At 43.8% G+C, this 27,043-nt stretch overlaps 1 protein-coding gene across 1 annotated transcript; it reads left to right on the top strand.

Moving 5' to 3' along the window:
- foxo1a (forkhead box O1 a) lies at positions 1-26,801 on the top strand. Its single transcript, XM_040130752.1, has 3 exons — positions 1-1,089; positions 22,070-22,261; positions 22,786-26,801. The coding sequence occupies exons 1-3, from the start codon at positions 409-411 to the stop codon at positions 23,971-23,973; spliced, it is 2,061 nt and encodes a 686-aa protein (XP_039986686.1). The 5' UTR covers positions 1-408; the 3' UTR covers positions 23,974-26,801.
- Positions 26,802-27,043: the final 242 nt, after the last annotated feature.

Here is a 27,043-nt window from a genome sequence, read left to right on the forward strand (position 1 = left end):
AGAGAGTCGAGAGGCTGGACGGGGCGCAGGCTCGAACATCACTACGACTGGATAACAACAACAAAGCCGCGGGTCAACACACTGTGGTCACTTGCACAACTTTTTTTTTTTTTTTTTTTCCTGTCGTTCTCTTCTCTTCTTTTTTTTTTTTTTTTCACATGAAAGGCCTTTTTAGAAACTTACTTCTCTGCCGTTGATGACTCAGATTTTCTTTCTTTCCTTCTTTTTTCAGGCTTGGGATGTAATTGTCAGTGTAGAGTTTGCGCCCAGGCGGAGAACTCTTTTCCCGGACAGATAAATCTCGCGTTCGCTCACGTTTTCAGAGGCGACGTTGCAACTTTTGAAGGGGCGACAGGTTTTGCCGCATTTACATGACATTGTAACACTCGGCTGCGTTACCTCTCGACCATGGCGGAAGCGGCCCAGCAGCCACATCTGGTGGAAATCGACCCGGATTTCGAGCCCCTGCCGCGGCCCCGGTCCTGCACTTGGCCCCTGCCGCGACCGGAGTTCATCAACCCGGGCGACTCCAACACGTCATCGCCGGTGCCGTCGGTGAAGCAGGAGCCCGCCGGCAACGCCGAGTTCATCAACAACCTGAGCCTGCTGGAGGAGACCGAGGACTTCACGGAGCAGAAGCCTGTCATCCTGTGCACTGATTTCCAGTGTCAGGAGAACTGCGTCCACCAGCAACCTCCGCAGCAGCAGCAGCAGCAGCAGCAGCAGCAACATCAGCAACAACATCAGCAGCAACATCAGCAGCATCAGCAGCAGCACCCGAACCCGCAACTCCCGCATCAGCAGCAGCAGCAGCAGCAGCAGCAGCAGCAACAGGTGCCTCTGCTCTCCTCCCCGGTCGGCTCGTCTCCCTCGGCGGCCGCGGCCGCCGCTGCCGCCGCTGCCCAGAGGAAGAGCAGCTCCTCCCGGCGAAACGCATGGGGGAATATGTCATATGCAGACCTCATAACCAAAGCTATCGAAAGTTCTCCTGAGAACCGACTAACTCTGTCTCAGATCTATGACTGGATGGTGAAGAGCGTGCCATATTTCAAGGACAAAGGAGACAGCAACAGCTCTGCGGGCTGGAAGGTACGTTTGTTTTGTGTTCTTTCAAATCTCGTTTGGTACTTTAATCCAGGAGATGCAAGTGTGTTTTAGTGTGTGTGTGTGTGTGTGTGTGTGTTGAGCGTTGACAGCATTAATGGCTGCTGCTCAGACTTGATAAAAGCAGTGGCCTGTGCCAGTTCTTGAACAAAGTTTTCCAGTGCGGAGTCTTGGTGTGTCTGTGTTAGCCCACTTAACAGTGGGTTCACAGGGACTTCATTGTGCTTTATGCTATGTTTTTTATCTCCTGTGGTATCACTGTAATAGCCCTCCAGGGTCTTCTGGCTTGCCCACGGTTCCTAATAGTCAGTTTATTGTCACTATATAATGCTTTTTGGTCAGGGTTGGGTTTTTTTATTTTTTTTATTTTTTTTTAAAGCTCCATCATCCTCCCCTTCGTTATCACTGTTACACACTTCAGCCGATATTCGCGCTGCACCCCTTACTTTTTCACAAACTTTTTTCTACACTGGAAAAAAAAAAAAAAAAAAAAAGCAGCGTGCATGAAGAGTTAAGTGACAGTTAAGTCGTTAATCATTCGCTCCTATTCAGGGTCTTGTGAAACTATGTCTCCCTTCATTGTCATCCATGCAGTTCATGGCAATTCACTAAACTGGCCAGTTGCTGCCACAGTCATCTGACTTCTTTCTGCAGTATGTGATTTATATGAGTCTGCTGACTCAACAGGGTCTTTTTTTTTTTTTTTTCCTTTTTGCTTAATATGTTCCTGAATGTGCTATTCAATAAATCTCCCAATTCTGGCATTGTATGATTGAGACAGCTCTCCTCTCTCAGTTGGCCCTTTTTTTTTTTTTTTTTTTAAATGTATGGTGGATTTTAAGGCTAATTCAGTTTTCCATATTAGAGCGTGCCTTCAATGAGGCTGTGTTTGGACGTTTATGTCGTAAGGAGATACCAGAGGCATTCATGTGTCCTGGACACTGTCCAAGACATTACACAAGAGGGGACTTAAAATTTTTGATGTGGTGTGACAGGCCCTCCCACTGAACGCTATAGAAGGGCGTAAACCTTCCTTTCGAGACACATAGTTTCAGCGGTGTCTGACAATAAATTGATGACAGTCTACTCTCCCAGCGGGAAATCATATTGAGCCTGAAGTCACACGGTGAGAGATTTATTACAGCTTCCCTCTGTTATATGCTGTCTGGGTTGCTGATGAAATTTAAAGCAGTCGTGGAGTGTTTTTGTTATCGTCTTCCCCCTGTCAGAGCAGGCTACCGTCTTGGAGTCATGTGCTGAGAAATGACACAGTCACGTTGGTCACAAACGCCAGCGAGAACTTCTTTTTTTTACTTCTTATTGCATCACATAGACAGATGTAAAAAAAAAATTTTTAAAAATTAAAAAATTTAGTCACAACCCTTATATTTTGCCAAATGCTTGTCTTGCTTTTTAAATTTTTCTGCACAGCAAACGCCCTTGCTCCATAGTCGTTCATTTGACCTCAGTGTTTACAGAAAGCACAAAACTCGTGTTGAGCTGTCAAACGTAGTCCCGACCCCTCCAGTGTCAGCAAAGCAGGTGCTGGGCAGATGTGTTGCTAGGGCGGTGATATTGTCCAAGCAGGTTTGGCCTTTTGAAGAAAAGCAGCATCCCTCAATTTGGCTCGTCATACGCATTGGTACATTAAAGGTCTCAGCATCTGGGCTACTCTGTGGCTTTGTTATGATTCGTAGGTAACATGCTTTTAACTTAAAGTGCCTTTCTCATCTCTCCATTAACCACAGCGGCGTATAAATAGGACTTCGAGTGTGCGTGGGTCCCTGTTATAGACATCAATATAGGGTTTCTTATGCAAGAATTTGCTCTCCATTAACAACATTTTTGCTTGAAAAGAGCAAAGATGTTTCTTTTCCAATGAGCAGTGAATCATCCCAGATACTCCTTGTTAATTCATAAAATAAAGCACGGAGGGATGCATTAATGTGGGAAATTAAAACCGAATACATCAGTGAGGATCCCAGGACAATTATCAGCAAGTTGGTGAAAGCTGACAGGGATTCGGGTAAAGAATCTATAGGCAGCGTGTGGTACGGTGACACCTCAAAACACAAACACCTACGGATCGTTAGTCACGCAGAGTCTGAGGTCGTGGAGAATCGACAAAGATCAGGACTGCTGCCGACTTTAAAAGGCAGGATAATCCTTTATTATTATTTTTTTTTTTTTTAAACTTAAAAACGATGCAGTAAGCAATACGTTTTTTCTGGAGAACACAGACTTTTCATTTGGCCGCGTGATTGTCACGTCACTGTCATACCAGCCCCTCGGTGGCCATGAAACACAGCTACGGTAAACACTCTTTCAGTGATACTTAGTGGTTAGTGTGTAATTAGGAAGTTATTATATAGCTGAGTGTAGTTAAGACAAATGACTGTGGCTTAATTGTCGCCAGCATCATTAACTACAAAAGTAAATCATTTACATCTTGTGAAGCATGCAACAGAGTCACAGGGACAAAGACTTTGAACATGTCTTTGTGTCTTCATTCAAACACCTAAATAAACAGTGAAGTTTCTCGCCGCCATTCCGTCCGTCTTTCAACAGTTTTTTTTTTTTTTGTGTGATTGGCGGCTTGGAGAGGGGAGCTCAGCCACCGCCTGGGCTCGCTGCTTATCCTGCCATGTTGGGGGTGTAGGCTGAGTAATACTGTGGGAAAGAAAAGTGCCATTCACTGCTGCGAGGCGAGTTATTCATAGAGCTCCCCTTGGTTCAACGCAGGGGGGGCTATCACACATTGTCTCCTCTGAGCGAGCTTGCTTATGAGCCGCGGCGAGAATAAACATGACAATGTAAAATGACAGTTTTCTCGCCAGCCATGTGTTTTTTTTGTTGTGGTGTTTCTTGTTAAATGGCCCCTTTGATGTAAAAAATTATTTTCAGACAGTCGTGTTAGTCGGTCAGTATTTAACTCCTCGATTCTCCTCCATTTAAAATTTGACAAAATGTTTTTTCAGCAATGAATCAGGGTTTTTTTTTTTTACAGTATAGAGTTCGATCTTTCTGAGGTTACCAAGGATCTTTTCTCCACGTGACGGATCGCACTGATCAGACGGGGCTATCCTGAAGTGAACTATAATCGTTTAAGGTCGAGCTTGTTTCACAGCGCTGCCGATCCCCCACAGTCGGTCGTGTCTGAGCTGAGTCATGACAGCCTCCACACTTCTCAGGCCGTCTGCGACAGTGTGAATTTTGAGGACAGTTGTGCCGGGTGGGACCAGCTTGGAGAAGCTCTCCGAGTGGACTGGACACTGGCCCTGGCACAGGACACTATCCAACAGGAAGAGGAACAGATGGCACAAATTATGTATCATCAAATCTTTCTGCAGAGCTGGTTATTTACTTCTAATATGCCCATTTCACTCTGCAAAATGTTATTACTTTCAGGCTGCAGCACACGCGCAAATTGCACACATGCATTAATAAAGTACAATATATACAGTACACAAACATCCCTGCATACCTGCCAAAAGTCTGTTCTTTCTTGTATTTCTCTACTATACGTACGTCACCACAGGATAAATATTTGGTTTAAGGCGGGGGAGCTGGGTGGCTCAGGCGCTCTTTGATGTCAGTATTGAGATCAATTCGGTCATAGGTTTTCTCTGTACACGGCGCTCTCTTGACCTGAAATTCCTCAGCCTACGCTGGTAAACACTCCCACGGATCTCAAAACAAACTGTGCCGGAGCAGACAAACACGTAGGTCCGAGTAGATCGTACAGCAAGTGACACGGGGGTCATTGCCATGTAAATGCACCCATTGACTCCAGCCCCACTTAGTCTTACAGTAAACAGTGTAGGTATCGCCGAGAGAAGAAGCTCAGATGGGTGGTGCTGTAGGTCAGGATATAGGTGTGTGTGTGGAATCTGGGTGTCTTGGAATACAGGACAGGCCTCTCTAATCTGACCTTATAACCAAGTCGTGGATTCCAGGGACCTGACGGCTGATCGATATTCATATTCATAAAAACCACTTGTGCTGCTTTAATTGAGTTGCACTGACAGCGTGAGGAGTCCAGCCGAATACGTGAAGCATCCCTTAACTCTCAAGCTTCATTTTGCCTTTTGCTGTGACTGCCGGGATAAGTTACATCATGGGACTTCAGCGTCATGCTTTGTTAGCATGCTGCGTCTCGGCAGCTGCTAGAGACTTTTCAGGTCATTCGCCAAACTCGTTGAAGATTTGTGATAAGCCAGTTTCCTTTGGCACATCAGGGACTCCGATTTTGGGAGGCCATCTTCACATATTTGGAAGTTATTCCAGACGCTTGACTTTTTCCACATCTTGCTTGCCTAGCTGTAACTTGTAGACCTGTCACGTGGTCGAGTGTCCCTGTCGCAGTGTCAGTGCTGGTAACGTTAGCTGAGACCTGCGATGCACAGAACTATCACCGAGATCAAATGTCCCTGTCTGAGAATAACTAATAATTATTAATGTTGGTGCATCATAAATAATGTTGGATTGCTATTTGGACTATTTGGATTTTTTGCGGTAGTGCATCATTTAAAAAAACAAAAAAAAACCAAAACGCAGCATTCGAATACTGATTTGAATGTCAATTACCATGGCAACGGTTGAAGCTTCGAAGCATTTGGGTCAGCCCTAATTGCTGGCAATGGTTTAATACAAGCAGAGCCATCAAAGGGAGTGCCGCACTGGTACCAGTGGTGACGCTTCATCCTAACGGGTTGACAGATTTCTATTGTCTTGTTCTAACCGCTTTAAATTTAGTTAACTGATGATTATGTAGAGTCAGATTGCTCTTCTGTGTAGGCACGGTAGGGATGATGCGGAGGTGTATGTACTTGCTGTGTGTTATCGGGAATAATCATCCCCACGAACCCCAGTAATACGGCTTAAATAGCTAAGGTGTTTTAATCCTGAGTGAGCACAAAGCTGGTTGTGCTTTATCGCCAGTCACAAACCGCTTGTTTCTCTGGGTCTGGATGTGTATTAGTAGGACAGGGAGCGGGATAGAACAGCAGTCCTCCTGTTTCTACTGGTTCAACACACACACACACACACACACACACACACACACATAGATGCACACCTCTCGCCCCCCTGAGTCAGTCGAGGAGTCCAACCTTGGCATTGCCCCAGGACATGAGGGGCAGCTGTGTTTCGCAGCAAAAGAGCTGGAGGAGTTCTCCTCACCCTCCTCCCCATTTCCTGCTTGCATCGCCTGCCTCTCCGTTCCTGGGTTTCTGCCTCTGCACAAAGCAGGCCACACTTAGTGTTCTTGAAGGGGTTACTGGACACCCCCCCCCCCCCCCCACCAACCACCACCGCGGTCAAACCGCTCACTCTCTACAGACAAAATTTAAGAGATAAAGAAAATGAGAGAAAGAGGGAACAGCAGAGGCTCAGAATGCTCTAAGTGCAGACTGGGTGACACTTGTTAGGAGTTGCATAACAAGGCATTTACTGGAATCAGGGAGCCGCAGGCCAAAGTCTGGTGCCACTGGTTAGTCAGCGGAACTGTGAGGCACTGTGTTAGAGATATGTGGGACGCTAGTCTCCTGTGTGTGTGTGTGTGTGTGTGTGTGTGTGTGCACATAACCTGGGCCTCATAATTAAAGCCCTGCTGCTGGCAGATGCACAGACACCATGGCAGACAGACAGACAGGCCGACACAGGGAACATTCCAGCACAAACTTTTATATCTTTTTTATTGTGGCATGATATTCTGACTTTGCTTTTCTCTCCAGCTGATTTTTATCCAGTATCTCTTTACAACTGCCGATTTTTCCTCCTTCGCAATTCATATCACTTAGTGCTTTGATGTGCTGAATCACCATGGCTAGCACACCACGGGTGTTAAAAAGCAGCTGTGAGTATTGATGAACACTACCTGTTTGTCTTTGTTCTGCTCTGTGTGCAACGTCCTGGTAGACACAACGACTGCGGTAATGATTATTTTCAATAGCAATTAACCTATTGTTCATTCCTTCCAATAACTGATGGATTGTTGAGTCTTTATTACGTCAAAAAAGAGGAAATGCCAATTACAAGTTCCAAAAACTGAAGGTGACATCTTTAAAGTTCAAAACCCAAAAACTATTTAATTTCTAACGATACAAAAGACAGAAATGAGCCGTTTCTTACATTTGAGATGAACCAGCAAATCCTTTGGTTGCTAAATGACTTAAACGATCAAAACAAGCTTAGTTTGATAAACCGTGCGTTTCTGCACAAGTCTATCCAATTGTTTACCTGCTTTTGACAGTCAGCATGGTATAAAAATGAGTGAAAAATATTGTCATTTTCAAAGTGATGTAACCATGCTCATTCACACTGATTTGATTGAGCAACAGTGTGAAACTAGTAGCCTCACGGATTATTTCTCAACCTCATGCTCTCTGTCATGTTCTGCTGAACATTTGTTTTCCTCTCAGCCCCAGCATCAGTGCCCTCTGTTGTGATCTGACTCTCGTTCCCTCTACCAAGGAACATGTTAGGAAATTAATCACAAACCTAAACAGACTGAATTTAAAAAAAAAAAAAAAGGTAGGAAAGTGGGTCAATCTTTTCTACTTAACTTAAAAAAAATAAAAAGGAAATAACGGAAGTAAAACATGGGGATAAAAACAAAAAAAAAAGATGGGGAAGAGTTCAGATGCTTGTCAAATAGGTCAGTCGTGCTTTTGTGATTCGCGCTGGAACTAGGCTAGCTTGTGGGAAGAGTTAGCGCTCTGTTACTGAAGTGATCTACAAAGGGTTGACAGATCTGGCGCATGGTGTTTGAATGTTTATATCTGCGTGTGGTACATGTGTGTTTATTTATGGATCCAGCCATTCTGTAGCTATGAAGTCACGTCATTTTAACTTCAAATGAGTATTGACAATTGATTCCATGTGCTGGTGCTGTCGGGGTCATGGTTTCACAGTAAACCTTCAAGAGCGTCTCCAGAATGCCATGGGAGGAAGCCAACGGACAGCGACAGAAGCCGCGGGACACCAACCAGAAAGGGGATCACGTCTGCCTCAGGGGATCCAGTAGGCCTATCTGTCTGTCTGTCTGTCTGGTTGACAGAAGGGGCCTGATAGTTTGCAGTTCCGACTCAAAAAAGTTCATATCCTGTTGGGTCATTGCTCTTCTTGTCAAGTCTGCATTGCAGATGCAGTGAGTTTTTTTTTTTGAGGGGGGGGGTTTCACTCAAATGTACCAAAAAACACGTAGAACCTCTTTGACATGTAAATAAGTTTAACTTTAAATGAGCAATAATTAAGATTGCTGTTGCTCCATAGAACAAACAACCACATTGTATCTGCAGGGGGTTGATGTGCTTTTTGATGTTCCAGATGGTCTGCTACACCCGCCTCAGTCAAGGCTTTTATTTTTTTCTCCACCAAACACTGCATGGCAGCAGCAACCGGAGCCACCAACGAGAAATTCTAGACAACTGAGACTTGAAATTCTCTCTTAATGCATTTTGTGTTTTGTAGTAATGTTATGTAACGAATTTCAGTGCTTCTCAAGGCAGAAAAAAGAAAATTTTGGTCCCATTACACAGCTTCTGAATTTGAATCCTCTCAAAATCCCTAATTGGATTAATTTAGACATTAAGGATATTTACGAATACCCAAATTACTCCAGTCAGATCATGTACTTTCTTTATCTACACGATTCTTCATTATTATTTTAATGTTTGTTTGTTTTTTGCAGGGCCTTTTGCTTTTAAAAAAAAGGTTTGTTAGATTCAGAGCTCAATGACCGCGGGTGTTTTACCAGCTTGGAACCTAATCCAAGATGCAACTCACCGTCAGACACTATTTCTGTAAAACAGATAAAAATGAAGTTAAACATACTTAATTGCAGAATGATCTATTAAAACTCTATGTTTTCTGAGCTGAGGAATAATAGCTCACTGTATCATAAGTGATATTTTCAACCTCTGTTGGTGACACAACTGGTGCTACAGCTGATAATTTTACACTTACACAGGTTTTATCTCACTGGAAAGGACCCAGGAAAATCCCTGTAAAGTGCCCCTTTCACTTAGTGAATTCAAACAAATCGTGTCAAATGTGTACACGGGTGTTTCCACCCACCTCAGACACTGGAATCACACAACCCCTGCAGCACTCCTGCCAGAGTTTTGTTTTGTCAGTGCTTTTTTTTTCTGGCTGTAGACCAGAGGACAGAGAGTGTAGCATCCAGCAACAGAGTGTAAGTGACACAAAAAGGCACCAGCAGAGAGTAGAGCCTCATTCAACAGGACAGAGGATGGGTGCCCACGCAGGGTGCTTTATTCTAGAGTCGAAAAAGAGTGAGTTGACATGCAGCTCCACGGCCAGGTAAACAGTCATTTAGGATGAGTCAGAATGTTTTGTTTTTCCGAGTGTGGGTTTGGTAGTAGCGGGACGGGAGCACGTGATTGTCTGTTTTGGCAGTGGGTTTGCCCAGACATGGCAGTTGGTTTCACAGAATCCTCTGTTGCTCTGTCTGCTCTCACAACTTCTCTTCAGTCAGAAATTTGGAAAAATCTCCTTTGGGGTTAACAGGAAGACCTCAGCTTTGTGTTTTGGTTTTTTTTTTTTGTTTTTTTTTTGTTTTTTTTTGGTGTTAGAAGAGGAACTGTTGTATGGATTTGAAATAATTTCACCATTCAAGTGAGAAGTGAAAGCCCTCAATGCTTCTTCACAGATGACAAATGTGGTGCCCCATCAATTTCTCATAGCTTCTGTGTTTGTGTGTGTGTGTGTGTGAGGTGGCTGCAGACACACAGGGAGTGAGTAGAACAACACTTAAACGGGACCGCTCGCTGCCGAGGGCCCCAAACCACAGGTATTACCCAGACCCACATTGTTGTGCAACTCCCGCCCCAAGGCGTTTGTGCACGGTGCCTGTCAGGCTGGCCTGGCATTATCGCACAATCACACATGCGTTCAGGCTCTCTGTCACATACACGAGCGCTCGCTGGGGCTCCGGAGCCGGACGGCAATGGGTGGAAATTTAAATGCGCACTTTAATCAGAAGTGCCATTGTGACTGTGCGTCAGACAGCAGATTCCCCGCTTCTGTTGCCACAGGAACTAATAGCTTGTTTCGAGGTCAAAGTGCGTAGCAGCGTAACCATACCGCCCTCAGGAGTGTTCAGTGAAGGTTCGCATTCGTGTTGCGACATTGCAGCGCTATTGTCCGCGTTGTATAGGGAGGCTCCTGGCCTGACACAGTGTTTATAAAAGAAACACCCCACAGAGAGGAGAGGAGAGGTTACTAGCAGTTAGGTTTCACTCGTCAGCTTCTACTGGCACACAGTGCATGGACTAAAAACTGATGTCCAAAATGTGGGATGTTACTTTTTTTTTCGCCATGACTGACAGCTGAGACCGACCAAAACATAGTTTTCCTGAGAGTATTTGTGTATGTCCGGGGTACTGCTACATATAAACACTCATGTAGGTTTTTTGAGCCTAGATGTACTGTACAGTCTGAGGGTGGCATCTTTAGTTTCCACCATTCAGTTTCCTGTGTTGAGTTCTAGGAAATGCGGCGGTGCCAGTCAGGCAGATTACACATGTAGCCACATGTGGACTCGTTTTTCTCTGAATGAATCATTCAGGTCCCGAACTAAGCAACTGACAAGAGAGATACCAGAGAAAAAAGTATTATTGATCTGTTGACAGCACAGGATTTCGTGTTGGGAGGTTAAGAGTCCAGAATCATTATTTTCATTGTTTAGAGACGCTGTCATTCAGAAATTTTATTCCGTTTATTCTCGACATGTAGTGATTATTTCACAGGCTTTCGTCAGAGCATGAGCACAACCAGAAACAGCTGGAATTCAGCTGTAGGAATAAAATGAAATTGTGTGTAGTCCTTGGCCTTCTTCTACCACGCTGCCATTTTTAAGTCTGTGCGTCCACGCTTTCTGTTCTGCACCAGTATTGGAGCTTAAATACCGCTGAGCTTATATCGTCTGTCTTATGCAACTCACCATTTCTCTGTAGCTCTCCTGATGACAAAAAAGGCCATGATCTCTGGAAAATAATGAATTTAATGTTGCAGAAATTGAATGTAATGTACAATGTGGCATTACAACGTCTGTCTAGTGTATTAGTTGTTGTATTTTCTATGTCAGACACGTGTAGTTGGATGCAGTGATTGCATGGATTATCTCTTGATCGAGACTCTCTCGCCTCTCTCTTCCTCCACCTGTTCCCCCACCCTTTTAAGAGATGCAAGTTTCAGCCTGACAGGAAGTGGGGTGCTTTGAGAGCAGTTCAAGGCATGCAGTAGCAGGGCAGTGATGTCATCAGCGGGGGAAGTAACACTGAGTGTGACGCCAGATTAAGTGGTTTCTTCCTCGTCCAGTGTTTCCTTCGTTTTTTTCACTCTTCCTCTAAACTCCGCTCAGGGTTGCGAAACGAATCAGTCTTGATTGCTTATCACCCCTCTACGTGATCAACTTGAATGATTACGATACTCATATTGAGATACCGTGCTAATCACTCCGTGATTCATTCATTCTCTGCTAAATAATACTGTATGGCCTTCAGTTAAGTAGAGCCAAAGTAAATGCTGGAGTGAGGCTTTGGTTTACTCATGTGCCCCTCCTGTCCCGAACCTGTACGGCTGCCAGCTCGATAATGGCCCCTCTGATTGGGCTGCCAAATCCAGGTCCTGGTGCCCTGGTTTAATGTCACACTTGCTGTCTGCTGTTCCTCACAAAAATGTGAGCAATCATAACGACTGATAAGGTTTTTTAATATTCACGGGAGGAGATTTTGGATGTTAACCACACATACTGATCTAGTAGTTCCAGAGGACATTTTAACACTTCACGACACTTTTAAGCTTTTTCAGCTTATTTTGTTATCACTGGCCCTTTTTTTTTTTTTTTTGAGCAGCAAAATGAACACATAGAAGCACAAGGCAGCACAAAGCAGCTGACCTTGCGAGACTTTTATTTAGCATAGCAACACAGTTACGGCGTATTGAATGTGTTTCATCCAATGGCACTGGTGTAATAGAAATAAGGCCAAATAACAACAACACTGGTGATAATTTAAAAAAAAAACAGAGATACAGAAGTGTTAAACAGACCAATATCTTTATGTTAAACATCGTTTGTTTTGCATTTCAAAACACATAAAGTCACTATGTAGTCATCAGTTTCTGTTAAAATGAAGAGTCACTTGAATTAAGTCCCTGGCACACGTCCATTTAGATTCATGTAAGTTTATTTATTTTGTGATGTGTCACTGTCATTTCCTTTTCATAATGAGAACATGGGAAAGAAAAAAAACTACTTTGTGATAAAAAAGACTTAAAAATGAATCATTTTCCAATTCTTCCAACAAAGACACTTGTGGCCAATTACTCACACAGTCTTGTACAATACAATTACCTTCACAAAGGAAAGAAAGCTAAGAAGTATGTCTTTAAAGAAACCTCTTTCTTTTTCTTGAAAAATAACTTGGTTATTTTTGACTCTAGGCTCAGGCCATGATATTAGTATCACACTCTTTCAAGCGCTCACCTGCAAATAATGTACTTGTCACCTCCACCAAGGAGGTTATGTTTTCACCCATGTTTGTTCGTTTGGTTTGCTCGTCACGAGTACACAAAAAGTACTGAACCGACTTGCACCAAACTTGGTGGAGCGATGTGGCAGGAATCTTTGATCACTTTCCATATCTTAACATTTCGAGATTCAACATTTTTCCGTCAATATTTGGCCTTGGTGGAAGCATGCGCCCGACAGAGCGCCAGGCTGGTTTAATTTTGGTGACGTTTTTGGTGCTCAACAGGAGTCGCTGTGGTGTTTTAGGATTGTGGTTAAACACTCTGTGGTAGTTTTTCTCTGATTTTCATTTGATGTTTGAGTTTTTGCAAGTACAGACTTCTTTCTTTTTAGTCATGCTGACGGCCACGACCTCATCCACACACCCAACTGCTGAACCCCATAAACAAGGACTCATGTAGTGTGTTAACTATTTTTACTTATTTGTACTCATGAAGACCGTTTGAAAGTACACTTATTCATGTCATTGCTGTTCGATGTAATAAAACAACACAGAAAAAAAGTGTACCAATGAGAAAAATTCTCTCAACTCTGTAACCGAATGGACATTTCTTGTTGGACCAACATCCAGCCATAAAAACAGCATGGGGATATCCCCGTGTTTGCCAGGTTGAACTGGGGTAACAGGCATTTAAATATAACCACCACCCCCCCAATCCCTCCCGTGGTGGGTCAGGCCTATAGACGCACGCTGCCACACAGGCACCCAGCAGTGGTCCACACACTGCATCTTTATCCAGGGAGAGCAGGCAGCAGCCCAGCCCAGCCACTCTGCTGATCAGAGGCGAAAAATATCCCTGCTCCACAGACACAGCTCTGTGCATTTACAGACTCACATTGTGTTGCACATAGCAACACATGCACATATTTTAGCATGGTAAGCTTTGCCAGCACAACCCGGTCCCTGTGCTGCTTAAGTCTGAATCAGGAAATCAGCGAGCACAAGAGAGGGCTCAGCATGTAAACACGGAGCTCTGATTGCTGTTAACATGCTGCTGTGACATTATTTTAAAAGTATGTGTAACATTTATCATAAACAGCACATGTAAAGCCAGAAAGAAATACAAAATGTAATGTAAATCACTCAGTCAGTTACTCCCTGACCAACGCAGCCAATGTTTATGGGCCTTCCATGTCAGGTGACTGATTAGGAGAGTGTGGTTAAATCAATATTACACTATTAATGAGATTTCTTTTTTTCTTGTAGCAGTAACAATTTTCTGCAGTAAAGTTTACGTGATTGCTTTCGCTCACAAAATCGGAAACATTTGAAACTTTTCGAATGCCTTAAAATTCAGAGCTTTTGCAAAGTGGTGAAAATTCTGCCAATTCTTTGCTTGGGGAGGTTCTTCTGAGAAATCCAGGCGAAGTTGAAACACTGAAAGGCTTTGAAGTGTCTTTTGAAGTGTAAGCATTCAAACGAGTTGAGGCATGATTTGAAGAGTCTGTGATGAAAGCATTCAATGTGTCAGTTGAACGTTAATCACGTTCACGTTTAAAACGACAGTTTGAATGACTAATTTTAGTTTTTTGGTTTTTTTTAGCTTAACTGTGCTTAAACTTCTTCAAGGACAGCCTGATGAGTCCATACGTCGAAATGTCAGACCTGGCGAAACCAGAGGGAAATAACAGATGAATTATTATTCTCTCACCAAGTCCTGTTTGTTTGGATCCGTAGTGAGGGCAAATCTTAAGTGGGGAACTCTATCGAAGATGTACAGTAAAAGCTTTATCTGCCTTTGTAATCCTGCTGGAAAAGCCTACCTGGACAAGGGCCCCCTCTTTCCTTTTTCCTCTTGTTTTGCCCAGTCAGACTACAGAGTTTTGATTAGGAAGTGGTGGCTCTTGAACCCACTGTTTTCTTCAGCTAGTCCCTTACGTTGCGCCTACCAGGGCCTCGTTTTGCAGTGTTTTGGATAGAAACAAGAGGCATCAGTGGGATCAGTATCAGGACCGGCCAGCTCTTCCTGTGCGGATACAATGCAGCAGGAAGTTTGCTAATAGCCCCTCCACTCCGCCACCCGTCTCACACTATCATACAGTGATGAAAGATCCTAGAGTGTCAGCGGCTTTGCTGCTTCGCACCGTATGCACAAAACCACTCACTGACTATTTGTCATTTGTCTGTAGAGTCTGTGAGACCAATCAATCTTCAGCTTAACCAATCATCATCTGCTCAGGCTTCCAAGTTCAGCTGTGTGTGTGTGTGTGTGTGTTTGGTGGGGGGGGTAGTTGGTTGCACTCAGATTTCTTGCAGAGGATTGTGAAAAGGAGATCCTGCCAAGAGGCCGTCAGTAAATACATTTGCAGACAGATTTGCTTCTGCATGACTTGCGTTTTCTGCCTTTCCATCTGCGCTTTTCAATGGTCATATAACTCAGCATCTGATAATGACCATTTTGAAGAGGTACTTTCCTGGAAGTCATAGACTGCCATTTGGGGTCATAGAACTCTAAAGTGAATTTAAGGAGCTCCACACTGAGCACTCTGTGTCTGGGGCCTACTCTCTCCCCTCTCTTTGCCAAATTGAATTATTGGAAGTTGACGTCAGCGGGTGAGAAAGGGACCCTTTTTTTTGCTGCAACACGAGTGTGCGATCAGCTGTGGCCAGTAGTGTACGTGCGTGATATCCCAGTGGAGCAAGTGAAAAGGACAAGAGAGAAATAGAAGACTTGGGAGTGGGGCGGGATGGAAGGAGAGGGCAGAAACAACCTATTTCTGGCTCGAGCCATATCCTAGGGTCAGTTTCCATTTTTAATCGGAGACTTTTTTTAAAGACAGAAATTGTGGCAAAACAGATTTCTTTTTATATCGCCGCTAACAGTGACACATTTATGCTTTCCCGGCCAGTCAAACCTGAGGCGCAGTGCTGTGTTGATCGCTGCTCTGCAACATTAATAACAACAATCATTTCCTTTTCTCCAAACTGTTTTAATGAAACAGAGGGTGTAAATAATAAAGAGGCCCAAGGCTTTACATTTCCTGTGCCCTGCTTTTTATTTCCAGCGCCTTTTATGATCATTGCTGTATTGACTTTAGTAAATAGGTCAGTGATTATCACTGGTCAGCTCAGTATTGGTGCTGATAATAGCCTATCAAACTGCAAACACATGAAGTCATCACAGGCTATTCAGATTGCTCTGTGAATGTGGTAATGTGAAGCTGTAATGCTTTATTTTTTGCATGTGTTTGTTTGTGTGTGTCTGTGAGAGAGAGAGAGAGAGGGGGAGAGAGAGAAAGAGAGAGATTCCATGAGCATAGCTGAGCATGCGTGAAGATCAGCACGTCCAGATTCTAACAGTTTCTCCGATATTCTCTGTTTCCTTTCATTTCCAACAAAAGGCAATCACCCCAAAGAGAAATACTGTAAAGCTACCATATGCCATTTCAAAATGTTACACCAATAACTAAATATCCCATGACACAGAAAATTAAGGCACAATTTAGGTGCACACATCTGCAATTCATGTAACTGGATCTTGTCTTTATTGCCTATTAATGTCCAATTAATCAGAAATCTCATTAAACCTCATTAAACAACCAGGCAGAAACCCCCCAGAAAAACAAATTAAATTTGACTTTCGTCTGCAAGTCAAAGGGCTCCCTTTTCCTTTAATTTGTTTTGTAAAGATTTAAATGTTTGAAATTTTTGAAATTAGTGCCAGTACCCAAGATAGTTTTTATGAAACCTTACTTTCAGGGGACGTAAACATATTTTTCTACAAAACTCATTTTTTATTTAACAAAAGAAGCCAAACTTCTTAAAATGTTAAACGTTGTCTAAAGCCAAGCATCTGTTCAAGAACTTTGCCTGAATGAATGCACTCTAAAATGTGCCAATTCAAGATCATAAGAATCAGAAACTGAAAGAAAAAGCCCACAAGAGTACAAATCCGACCAGGCATTTGATGTCGGCGTTCAGCACTTGATAGCTTTTGGTACTCTGTGCTATAGACACATTTGTCTCGGCACTAAAAAAACTATTTGAAGTTGGGTCAACTCATGTTATCTTTAGCCACCAAGAACTGAATCTATAAAAATCACTTCTGCCTCTTCGCTGGCCCCAGGTGTTATTACTTTGATCTTATTCTATGTGCCAGTTCACCACAATGCACCGCCTTTTTTTTATTATAAAAGCGAACTTCTTCTTATAATCTAATGGAATCAGTTGTAATTGGCCTCTGGATCACTGAAGTGCATCTGACACGGAGGGGAAAATCCTGCTGTGAGCGTAGCTTTTGATGACTTTGTGATCCCAGCGAGCGGTAGTTCCCCGTCACTTGTTGCCCCGCCATCTCATCTGGAGCTGCGTGCTCGGCCCCATGCTGCTGTTAAGCAGGCAGACCTGCTGAGCTGGTGTTAGCCTAATAACAGGTTTTCTGTCTTAACCACACTGCTCTAACTCAGCCGGACTCAGCGCAAAGCTCCAGACATGACCAAGCTACAGCTTTAGGGCTACTTACTTTGGCAGTTAGAAATGGTGTGCTACCCAGTCTATAGGTTGGCCTCTGCACAGCCGCAGACATTACAGAGAAAATAGCTACTTACAGTGCAAGAACACACCTACTGTTAAAGCTGACACATAGGTAATGAAAGGTGAAGAAGCCTGTTCAGGACAGCACCGCTTCTCTGATCAGTTCAGTGGAAATTGTGCAGGGAAACCACATTTTTTTTCACTTTCATCAGTTCCATATCTCTGATAACTATGTGAAACTGCACAGAGAGCTGATGGCGTGTGATTTTGTACCTGCACGCTTTCTGTCAGTGAGGAGGGAGCATTGCTGCACACTCTTTATACCTATAGCTATATGGCCTTTGCAGCTGAGGTTTCTCTTGTGGCTTCAATTGATTCAAAGCAGGCCTGCATGTAGGTGGTGTTGCACTCTTCTGGGGATTTTTTCATTAGATCCGTTGACATTTGAGCAGCTCTGAGAGTGTCAGCACCTCGGTCATTGTGCCAGCATCTGTCTGGTACATTGTCTCCACTTTTCTGCAGGCACTCGGCTACTGTCTACAAGAGAACGTAGAGGAGGAGAGGACGGGAGAAGAGAAGGAAGGAAGACAGAGGAGAGGAGATGAGGCGAGAAGGCAGCAGAGGATAAGGAAGAAAACAAGATGAGGAGAGGAGGGAAGAGGAGAAGGAAACGAGATGAGGAGAGGAGAGAAGAAGGAAGGACACAAGATGAAGAAAGGAGGAGACAGGAGGTGGAGAAGATGCAGGAGTATGAAGGAGGCGACGGAAGACATGGCGAGAGGCAGAGGAGAGAAGAAGAGAGAGAGAAGGAAACCGAATGAGGAAAGGAGAGGAGAGGACAAAGAAGGAGACGAGAGGAGGACAGAATAGAAGGGAGGAGATGAAAAGAATAGGAAGGAGGTGACAGAGGGCAATACAAGGCGAGAAGGAGAGGAGATTAAAAGGGGGAGGAGACAAGAAAGCGAGGGAGGAGACGAGAAAAAAACGAGAAGGAGAAAAGGAAGGCGAGGAAAAGGAGAGGGTGATGTACCGAACACTGTGGCCTTTCAGTAGTGCTGCCAGTGAGGGAGTTTAAACCAGCACAGTGTGTTCTTTACTGATCCATGCCCACTCTGTCGCACACAACCCCTCTTTCTCCATTTCTTAAACAGCCCACACTCAAAACACATTCTCCGGCTCACAGACACTCACACCACCCAGATGCCCATACCACAGCCACTTGTTGAGTCATGACGTATCCAGTCAAGTAATTCAGCTTCAGCAGTCACACGACAAACCGAACATTACTTTCGTTTAATAGATATAGTGTGACATCAGGGATTAGTGCCTGTTGCTAAACATAAACTTTCTGGCAGTGGGGTGGTGGGGGCGGGGGGTGCTGGGGGTGGGGGGGTAAATTTGCGGTGTCCACTTGGCTCACGGCGCTGCGGCTTCGCATTCCATGCCTTTTTCTCTGCCTCACGACCGCCGTGTTTCCTGTGAGGCAGGAAGTCAGCTCTGTTTCCTGTCACTGTCCGCTTTCATGTGGTCACTTCCTCATGTTTTGCCAGCTCCGCTCTGTTCTGTTGACTCAGAGAACGGAGGTGGTGCTCCTGGCGGTGGGCTCAGGCAGAACAGAGAAAAGTCTTTTTATTATCTCTGGTTACTTGAACTAGCCTTAAGAGAAACAGTAATGTCACAACATTTGCTATGATTAAATTCCTCGGTACCAAAAAAAAAAAGGTTTTCATCACATTAACTATTCATTAATTGCAAGCGGGTTGATATTATTTTGAGTGCAGGTTGAACCTTTCTTCATTTTTTTGTTGCTTTTTTCTTTGTGGGAAGAAACAAAAAAAACTCTACTTATGAGATGGAACAACGTTATTGTCATATTTTTATACAACACAAGATAGGACCGTCCTCCGGCAGCAGTAATCAGAGTTCAGTTCTGTGAAATCATGGGTTTTGTAACCTTGCTGAGGAATGTTGATTGTGATGACTGCCTGGCTGGGAATCCTGCCTTTACTGTTTCCTAAGAGATACTAACAAGTTGGCTGTGATTACGATTGAACTTTGCACACAGTGATTAGCTGGAATGTTAAGATTCCTGTGTACTGCAGCCCGAGATAAATCAGTGTCACATACAGTCGCAGGATTCAAAAGAAACAGACTCTTAATTTGAAAGAAACAAAATGAAATTAATTATAGCAAAAGGAAAAAAGGGACTTGAGCAAACTTGGAAGTCTATATGCATGTCCGTGTTTGTGTGCGTGTGTGTGTCTTCACGTGTGTTTTCAAAGCACTCGCACCCACACGCCCACAGTGTGAGACATTTCCATCGGTCCCACCAGAGACCGACCCTCGGTCACACTCCCCACACAGCACACCGAGTTCTGGTATTAACCATCGGAGCAGTTTTTAGTGACCCTTCACTTGCACTCGCTCCCTCGCATCAGGACTTTTAACCTGGTTCAAAAATGTTCATGACCATCACAGCACCCAGCACACTGACTGTGACGTTAGCCCAAATAGAAGCCAGAGCCTCTGAAGTGGAGTTTGTCTTTAGTCCTTCCTGTGTTCAGGATGATATACGGCTGTAAGAGGACATCCCGGCATCTGCGCTCACATTGCAGTCATTCCTTGTTGCAGCACAGCTGAAATTACCAGCACTCTTAGTGGTCATGGGAAAGAGAGGCTCATGACCAGACTTTACTCCTCGCCTTTTGTCATAGCTACCGATGTGCCCGGGGGGGGGGGGCTAATCAGGGAGGGGCTGTCACATACCCCAGATCATGGAAACTAGCCCGAGACTATTGGCTGAGGCAGTCGGGTCATTTGATTCGGATGTAATTTCATTCATTTGTGAAGGGCCAGTGTTCAGGAGGGCCCTCATGTGCCCTAGAGCCTGAGGTCCTCCAATGAGGAGAGGGGAAGAGGTGGACAGAAGGAAAAGATACAGAAAGGCGAAGAAGGGGAGATGTTTAAAAAAAAAAGCCATGAAAATGAAAGAGGGTTTTGTGACTGAAATGGAAGGTAATAGTGTTTGATGGAGCAGATTACACAATTAATTGGTCAGTTGATTGTCAGAAATTGACAATTTCGTTAATCCATTGAAGGGGAACTCCACCAGTTCAACACATGAAAAGCAATTAAGTTATGATGAGGAGTCCTACACAGCTTGTGAAAACAGCTGTATAATGTCTCCTGCGGCTCTGGAGGGAGCTTCTGAAAGTCTGAGAAAATAACCCCGATGATGCCGCGATTATGTCATCGGGGTCATCTCAGCCTGGGCTTGGGACTTAAATACTTGAACAGAAAGCCTTCGTTACAAACTGGGGTTGTGGATTTTCAAAGATGTTTGATTTAACGGTTGGGGAGGTTCTAATGAAAGAAGCTATCAAGTTGCACTATGGGAAATGTATCCAGTGTTTTTAGAGCTTGACCTATACTAGGGACTCAAAGTCACGATATTTGCAGCTTCTCATGCTTCGATTTTGACCATTCTTTTTATTCTATTTTGTCTTTTGCAAATCCCCCGACTTTATGGAAGTGCAACACCAAATGGCTGCAGTCTTTGATCTTTGAAGTAATTTATCAAGCAAAAATGGCAGGCATTTTTCTATTCCTGGCTTTCCAAATACAAGAACTAGCTCCTTCTCTCTGTTTGTATCATTGTAAATAAATTATTTTTCAGATTTGGATTGTTGGACAAAACAAGCAATTAGAAGACATCACTTTGACCTATGGAAAATTTCACAGACTAAACAACTCATTGATTACTTTGTTGAGAAATTAACGCACAGTGAAAATAATTGTGGTGTAGGCGAGAGTGGGATGATTTCAGAGTCAAGAATGAGAAGAGATGGTAGAGATTAGGAAGAGCAGAGGTGAAGGCAGAGAAGAGGGCAGATTGTGAACCAGATGTGAAGCAGTGACTCAAAGCAGGAACAGTCTTGATGATGTTAGCCACTATGCACGCTAAGCTCTGCGCGTGTGTGTGTGTGTGTGCGTGTGTGTGTGTGTGTGTTTGCGCGCCAGGAGTTCCAGCCCTGCTCTCATAACAACAAGTTTTACGCATGTACAGTAATGTCTGGCCAAGGCTCGTTACTGGCCTGGGCACAAAACAAGCCAGGCCATAACAGAGGCAGAGTGTAAATTATTCTCTGAGGTTAAATGGTCCCTTAAACAACAGTTTGGGCTGAGTTGGAATTTAAAAATGTTAACAGGTTGAAAAACGAATGAAGTCTGAAATGTTCTGTCCCGGTACAGTAGCAGTTCCAGTAAAGTAGGACAGAATTGGTGTCTCACTTTCTGTGGTTTGCTCAGCAGACGTTTGCCCAATATTCTCGCTCTTTTGTTTGTCGTGTTTTAATAATGCTTCACTAGCTTCCTGCGTAAAAATTAGTTTTTCCACTGGGGTTGTCACTAAGCAACGTTATGGGGGAGAATTAATGTGTCTGTAAGGAGGAAAGATTAGTCTGTTTCCTCCCTTTGATTCTGTGCTGGTTTAGACAAGACACGTAGTCAGGTGGAATGTGAGTGTTGGTACAATGGTGCTTTACAATGGGTCCCTCTGTTTTTGTAAAGGAAATAAAGGCCCACTTGTACAGTATATTTAGAGATAAGATTATCTGCAGTTTAATCCTCACTCTGTACAGGATGTATTGCTCATGGAATAAATTTATTTACACCTATTGTGCGGGTGCACATGTGTTCCTTTGAATAGCAAATGGCATTAGATTGTTGAGTGACCTTAAAATCTCCCCTTTCTCCTCCGTATGTCAGCCGTCAAGCCAAGCATGTTTTTAGAGGAGAACCACCTGTACAGGGGGATTTGCACTTGGATGCTAAACCAGATCTGAGGGGTTTTGGGAAAAGGACAAACGCAGATCTCTATGTTTGTCTGCTCCTCACCCAGCTTTCCTCTTTTTCTCTTTCTCCCTCTTCTCCAGAACTCCATCAGACACAACCTGTCGCTGCACAGCCGCTTTGTTCGCGTCCAGAATGAGGGGACGGGGAAGAGCTCCTGGTGGATGTTGAACCCAGAGGGTGGGAAGAGCGGCAAGTCCCCGCGACGCAGAGCAGCCTCCATGGACAACAACAGCAAGTTCACCAAGAGCAGAGGAAGAGCAGCTAAGAAAAAGGTAAACAAAGAAAGGAGCCGTCTAATGCTTCTGTGCTCAGAGATAGCTGATATTGAATTTTTGAACCATGCCAAGATTTCCTTTTTTCCTCCACTGTCTCTCTACTTCTTTTTCAAATTAGAATTTAGAAAAAGCTGAATGTGTGGCCCAATGTTGGTTTTTATACAAAAGCAACTAATTTTAGTAGTGTTTTGGTAAATGTTTTCATAAATTGTCACTCACTCTTTGTTCCAAAAGAGCTGGTTGATGTGTCAACATAGAATATCATGGTAAACATCTGTTAGAGCTGAAAGAAATTATCTAAGAATGATTCTTTGTGTTTGGTAATCATATCCACACTGCTAATTAATTGTTTCTCATAGTCCTCTTGTCTGTAAACATCCTCAGAAAATCCATTCCCAAGATCACATTATGGGTATGGTACTTTGGTGTTTGATTTTTGTTAGTATCACCCAGCCCTGGGTTTTATTTCCAGCGGTTTCTGCCCAACGCATATGTTACACTGTCTCCCTGTCTTCCCACAGCTGTCCCTGCAAGGCGGCCCAGACGGAGGCGCAGACAGCCCGGGCTCCTACTCTAAGTGGCCCGGCAGCCCCAACTCCCACAGCAACGATGACTTTGATGCATGGAGCAGCTTCAGGCCTCGGACCAGCTCCAACGCCAGCACTGTGAGCGGCCGCCTCTCACCCTTCATGCCCGAAGATGACCTCGGGGAGGCAGACGTGCATATGGGCTACCCAGGAGCCCCTGGCGCCAAAATGACAGCCACACTTCCCAGCCTAACAGAGATGACCGGCTCTCTGGGACACAGTTCTGAGAATGTTATGGAGAACCTTCTGGACAACCTGAACTTGCTCTCGCCCAATAATTCTCAGGTTGGAGGAGGGGCGACGACCCCCGGATCCTCCCAGTCCTCCCCATCTCCTATGATGCAGCCGAGCCCTGGGTACCCTGCTTACAGCTCCCCCAGTATGGCCACGCAGCCTCAGCAGGAGTATCGCAAGTGTGTGTATGGCCAAGCAGGAATGAACACCCTGTCGTCCATGCCACTGCAGACACTGCCAGAGAGCAAGCCCAGCTTCGGGCCCAGTATGGGCCAGTACAGCTGCCCCCCAGGGCTTCTGAAGGAGCTGCTGACATCAGATACAGACCAGCACGGAGACCTCATGCCGTCGGTGGACACTGTAGTGACTCAGTCCAGCGGAGGCTGCATGCTGCCGCCGTACAGCAGCAGTCAGCATGCAGCCAAGCTCATGGGAGGAGGGAACGGTCACCTTCACGGTCTCTCTCACACTCACCCCCACAATGTGCACAGTCAAGCCCCGGCCCCGTCGGCGGCTATGAACGGCCGCTTGCTCATGTCCCTGAGCCACAGTGGGGGCACCACGCGTTTGCCCACAGCCAAAAGCCCTATGCAGATGCCTTATGGCCTCTCCAGCCACCTCAGCGGGGGAGGCATGCCTGGCGGCTTCTGCCCTCTCAACACCAACGGATACGGTCGACCAGGCCTGCCACCACCCTCACACCCGGAAAAGCTGCCAAGCGACTTGGACGACATGTCCATCGAGAAGTTTGAGTTTGACATGGAGACTGTCCTCCATGATACTCTGATGGACGGGGACTCACTGGACTTCAACTTTGAGCCAATGGTGACCCAACAAGGTTTCCCCCACGGGGTGAAGACCACCACACACAGCTGGGTGTCAGGGTAGACTCTGTAGTACGAAAACACCTTTGTTCATCTGACTTCTTCTTGTTGCTGTTTGCTAAAAGACACAATCGGGACTCATTTGAGACAAAAAATGTATCGTAGGATGCTTAATCCTCATCCCAGCATCATCTGCAGTTTCTGTACCATCAGCATTTCTGTTTCAAAAATACTTTTCGGATCACTGCAGCAGACTGAGACTGGTCGTGATCTGCTGAGGACCCATGAACTGAAGAAGATGAATTCTGAATTATTTTTGAAATAGCAAATATTCTGTACAAACTAAGTGCCAAACATTTTGCCTTAACGTAAGAGCCAAACTGAAACACACCTCTCCGGTTTACTCAACAAGGTTAGAGATACTATACGGTGGTTTTGTCTACGAGTTTTGCAAGTGACACTGCCAACTACATCTCATCAGCAGCAGCAGCAGCAGCAGCAGCACAATCTGTAGAAGTGCACAAACTCATACCGTGCTGTTTACCGTGTGTCCGTAATCCACCTTTTTGTATGTACAGTGTAGTGATAATTGATTACCACTACAGACAAATTATGAAGGTAATCTGGCTCATGGGTTTGTGGACTGACATGATGTAAAGTGAGAGACTTCTCAAGGGATCCTCGGATGATGTTACATGATAACTCACTTTGTTATTGCCTGAATGTACATAATGTCATCATACAGTTTGTAAAATCAGGTCTCGTAGTGTATTTTATAAGACTGTAAATAGTGTTTACAGAATGGAAGCAAAAATTAAGGCAGCAGAAATGAGCTCACAGAGAAAACTGGATCAGATTCTTTTAAACACACGTCGAGTGGACAGATCTGTGCTTGAGAATCCTTCTCAATCCGGCTGTAAAATGGTAATACACTTTCTGATTTCTTGTACATACATTAAGGATGTATATTAAAATGATGTAGTAGGTGTTTACTAGATGTAGTATATATTTGAGACCTAAATTATTTGTGGTTAATATAGATTTATGCTGGTGCATAACCTGCACTCAGACATCACAGTTGTTCTGAGTCGTTCGTCACTCTGAACCTTAATACCACAGGGGCCTACTTATTGTGCCTAACAAAGTAGATATCGACTGCAGGCTTGAAGGGTTTTATGTTGTAAATGTCTATGGTCCAGAATATACTCAGATCCAGCAGTCTTAAAGAGAAGTACAGTGAATTCTTTCTTTTCTTTTCCCTGCTTTCACGAGAAGAAGCGAGCGACTGTAGATTGTTATTGTAAGGGTTTCCTGAACGCTTAGTGAATGTTAGGAGGTCAAGGCAGGTTGGATAAAAGATATTCTCAGTGCTACTGTTGCTTTCACACCAAGGCTGAGTCCAAGACCTGCTAGAGATTGTCATTAAAGACACTGTGAGTAACCAGCCTCTCCCCTGTTCAGTCTCAGAACGTTTTTCATTTTCTTCTTAGTCTCAAAAGGTTAGTGTCACTGATTTCAATGAGTACAGAATGAATCCCTTTTTTTGTCCAAAAGAGCCCTCTGATGCCGTCAATAGGATCAACTCTACTGCTTTTAATGAGACTCCACTTTCACTCTGCCCCTCCTACCTCTACCTATCTCTGTGTCTTTTTAAACATTTTTTATAATGGTAACACGTGATAGCTTGATCATTTTGACTATTTTAAAAATTTTCCCCTGAAGAGTGCTACTACGTGTTAAGTATCTTATCTAGCTTGTATAGTTGCATTGTCTGAACTGCTTTTCCCACTTATTGCTATACTAACAATGAGCTTGTCAGCCCGTCAGTGACTTATTATGCAGGTCACAAGTAGTGCGCAAGATTGTGGTAACCTTTGTGAAGATGGTGTCTGTAAACATGACTGCTTCTCATGAAGTCGATTGGTTTGGTGGCTGAAAGACCAAGTGGCTTAGAGATTACTAACTAAAACTGAAAACTGCCTATACCACATTTATGTTTATTGTTTGATTTATACAGAAACAGCATATATCAGCGCGTGTCTGACCAGGTGTTGTCAAGGGCTCTTGAGTATGCAGGTTTCGTACCGAAGCCGTACTACTAATGAGGTCACCTCCAACCACGGGGGACAGCTCTTTAATTAGTTTTGGTGTTTGGTTGAAATGAAAACTTGCACGCTCCAGACCAGTAATGCCACATGTTCTGACACCGCTGACATACATTTTAAGATAAAGCCAGGGAGCGGGCAGGTTTGAGAAGAGTAAAATGAAATTCTTAACATTTCAAAAGTCTCTGCAGAGAAGCCGTTAAAGAAGCTGCTGTTTGGCTTTGGTGCCAGGTGTTGCCTTTTCTTATCCAAACATGCCATAATGTACTATAGCCAAATTTGCCTTTGAAGTTAAAGTGATATATTTAGCATTTTTATCATGTAATATGTTCAGAATTATATATATTTGTGCCGGTCACTCAAGTCAGGATAAACTGTAATGAATCCATGTAGTCAGTGTCACAGGGTTCACTCTAAAAGTAAAAGAGCTGTACTAAGTAAATTATATCTCTACATTTTTAAATGATTGAATCTATGCATTGTATTCCTTAATTTTATGTTGCTATTGTTATATTTTCTTTTTCTTTCGAACTTATGACAGAGATATTTTATTGTAACATAGCGCTGTGAGATATTATGGTGTTGTTGTTGTCAAAACTGTATGTTCCAGATAGTTATATGGGGAAAAAATGAAGTTTATTTAGAAAATAGATGATGCAGTGATTGATATGCTAAGCTTTTGTAAACTGACAATGTTGTATTTCTTGTATTTAGCTACAGTTTTTAGAAAATAGCATCAAAAAGCAAATTACTGAAAAAAATGTCAAGATATATTGCATTTTTAAAATGAAAAACACAATATTTAGTCTGTCAGAGAAGTCATGCTCAATGCAGATTCTGGACCAATTTTTGTAATTTTATGAATAGAAAGATATTGCACTTTTACTTACATTTTATAATAAAGTGCTCCTCGTAACAAGAGGAAGAGTACCCAATACATATTTTAAAATAAGAAATCTGTTACATTTAACTTATACAACCATAAAGGAATAAATTGGAATTGTGCTGTGTGATTTGCAATCAAATAAG

Source organism: Xiphias gladius, chromosome 7 (genome assembly GCF_016859285.1).
Source record: "Xiphias gladius isolate SHS-SW01 ecotype Sanya breed wild chromosome 7, ASM1685928v1, whole genome shotgun sequence".
In the NCBI taxonomy this organism is placed as follows: domain Eukaryota; kingdom Metazoa; phylum Chordata; class Actinopteri; order Istiophoriformes; family Xiphiidae; genus Xiphias; species Xiphias gladius.

What these genes read in the sequence shown, in the direction of transcription:
- foxo1a (XM_040130752.1), top strand. Translation starts at nt 409, where the DNA reads ATGGCGGAAGCGGCCCAGCAGCCACATCTGGTGGAAATCGACCCGGAT. An exon ending in ACAGCTCTGCGGGCTGGAAG is followed by an intron (nt 1,090 to 22,069) that starts GTACGTTTGTTT and finishes CCTCTTCTCCAG; the next exon opens with AACTCCATCAGACACAACCT. An exon ending in GAAGAGCAGCTAAGAAAAAG is followed by an intron (nt 22,262 to 22,785) that starts GTAAACAAAGAA and finishes GTCTTCCCACAG; the next exon opens with CTGTCCCTGCAAGGCGGCCC.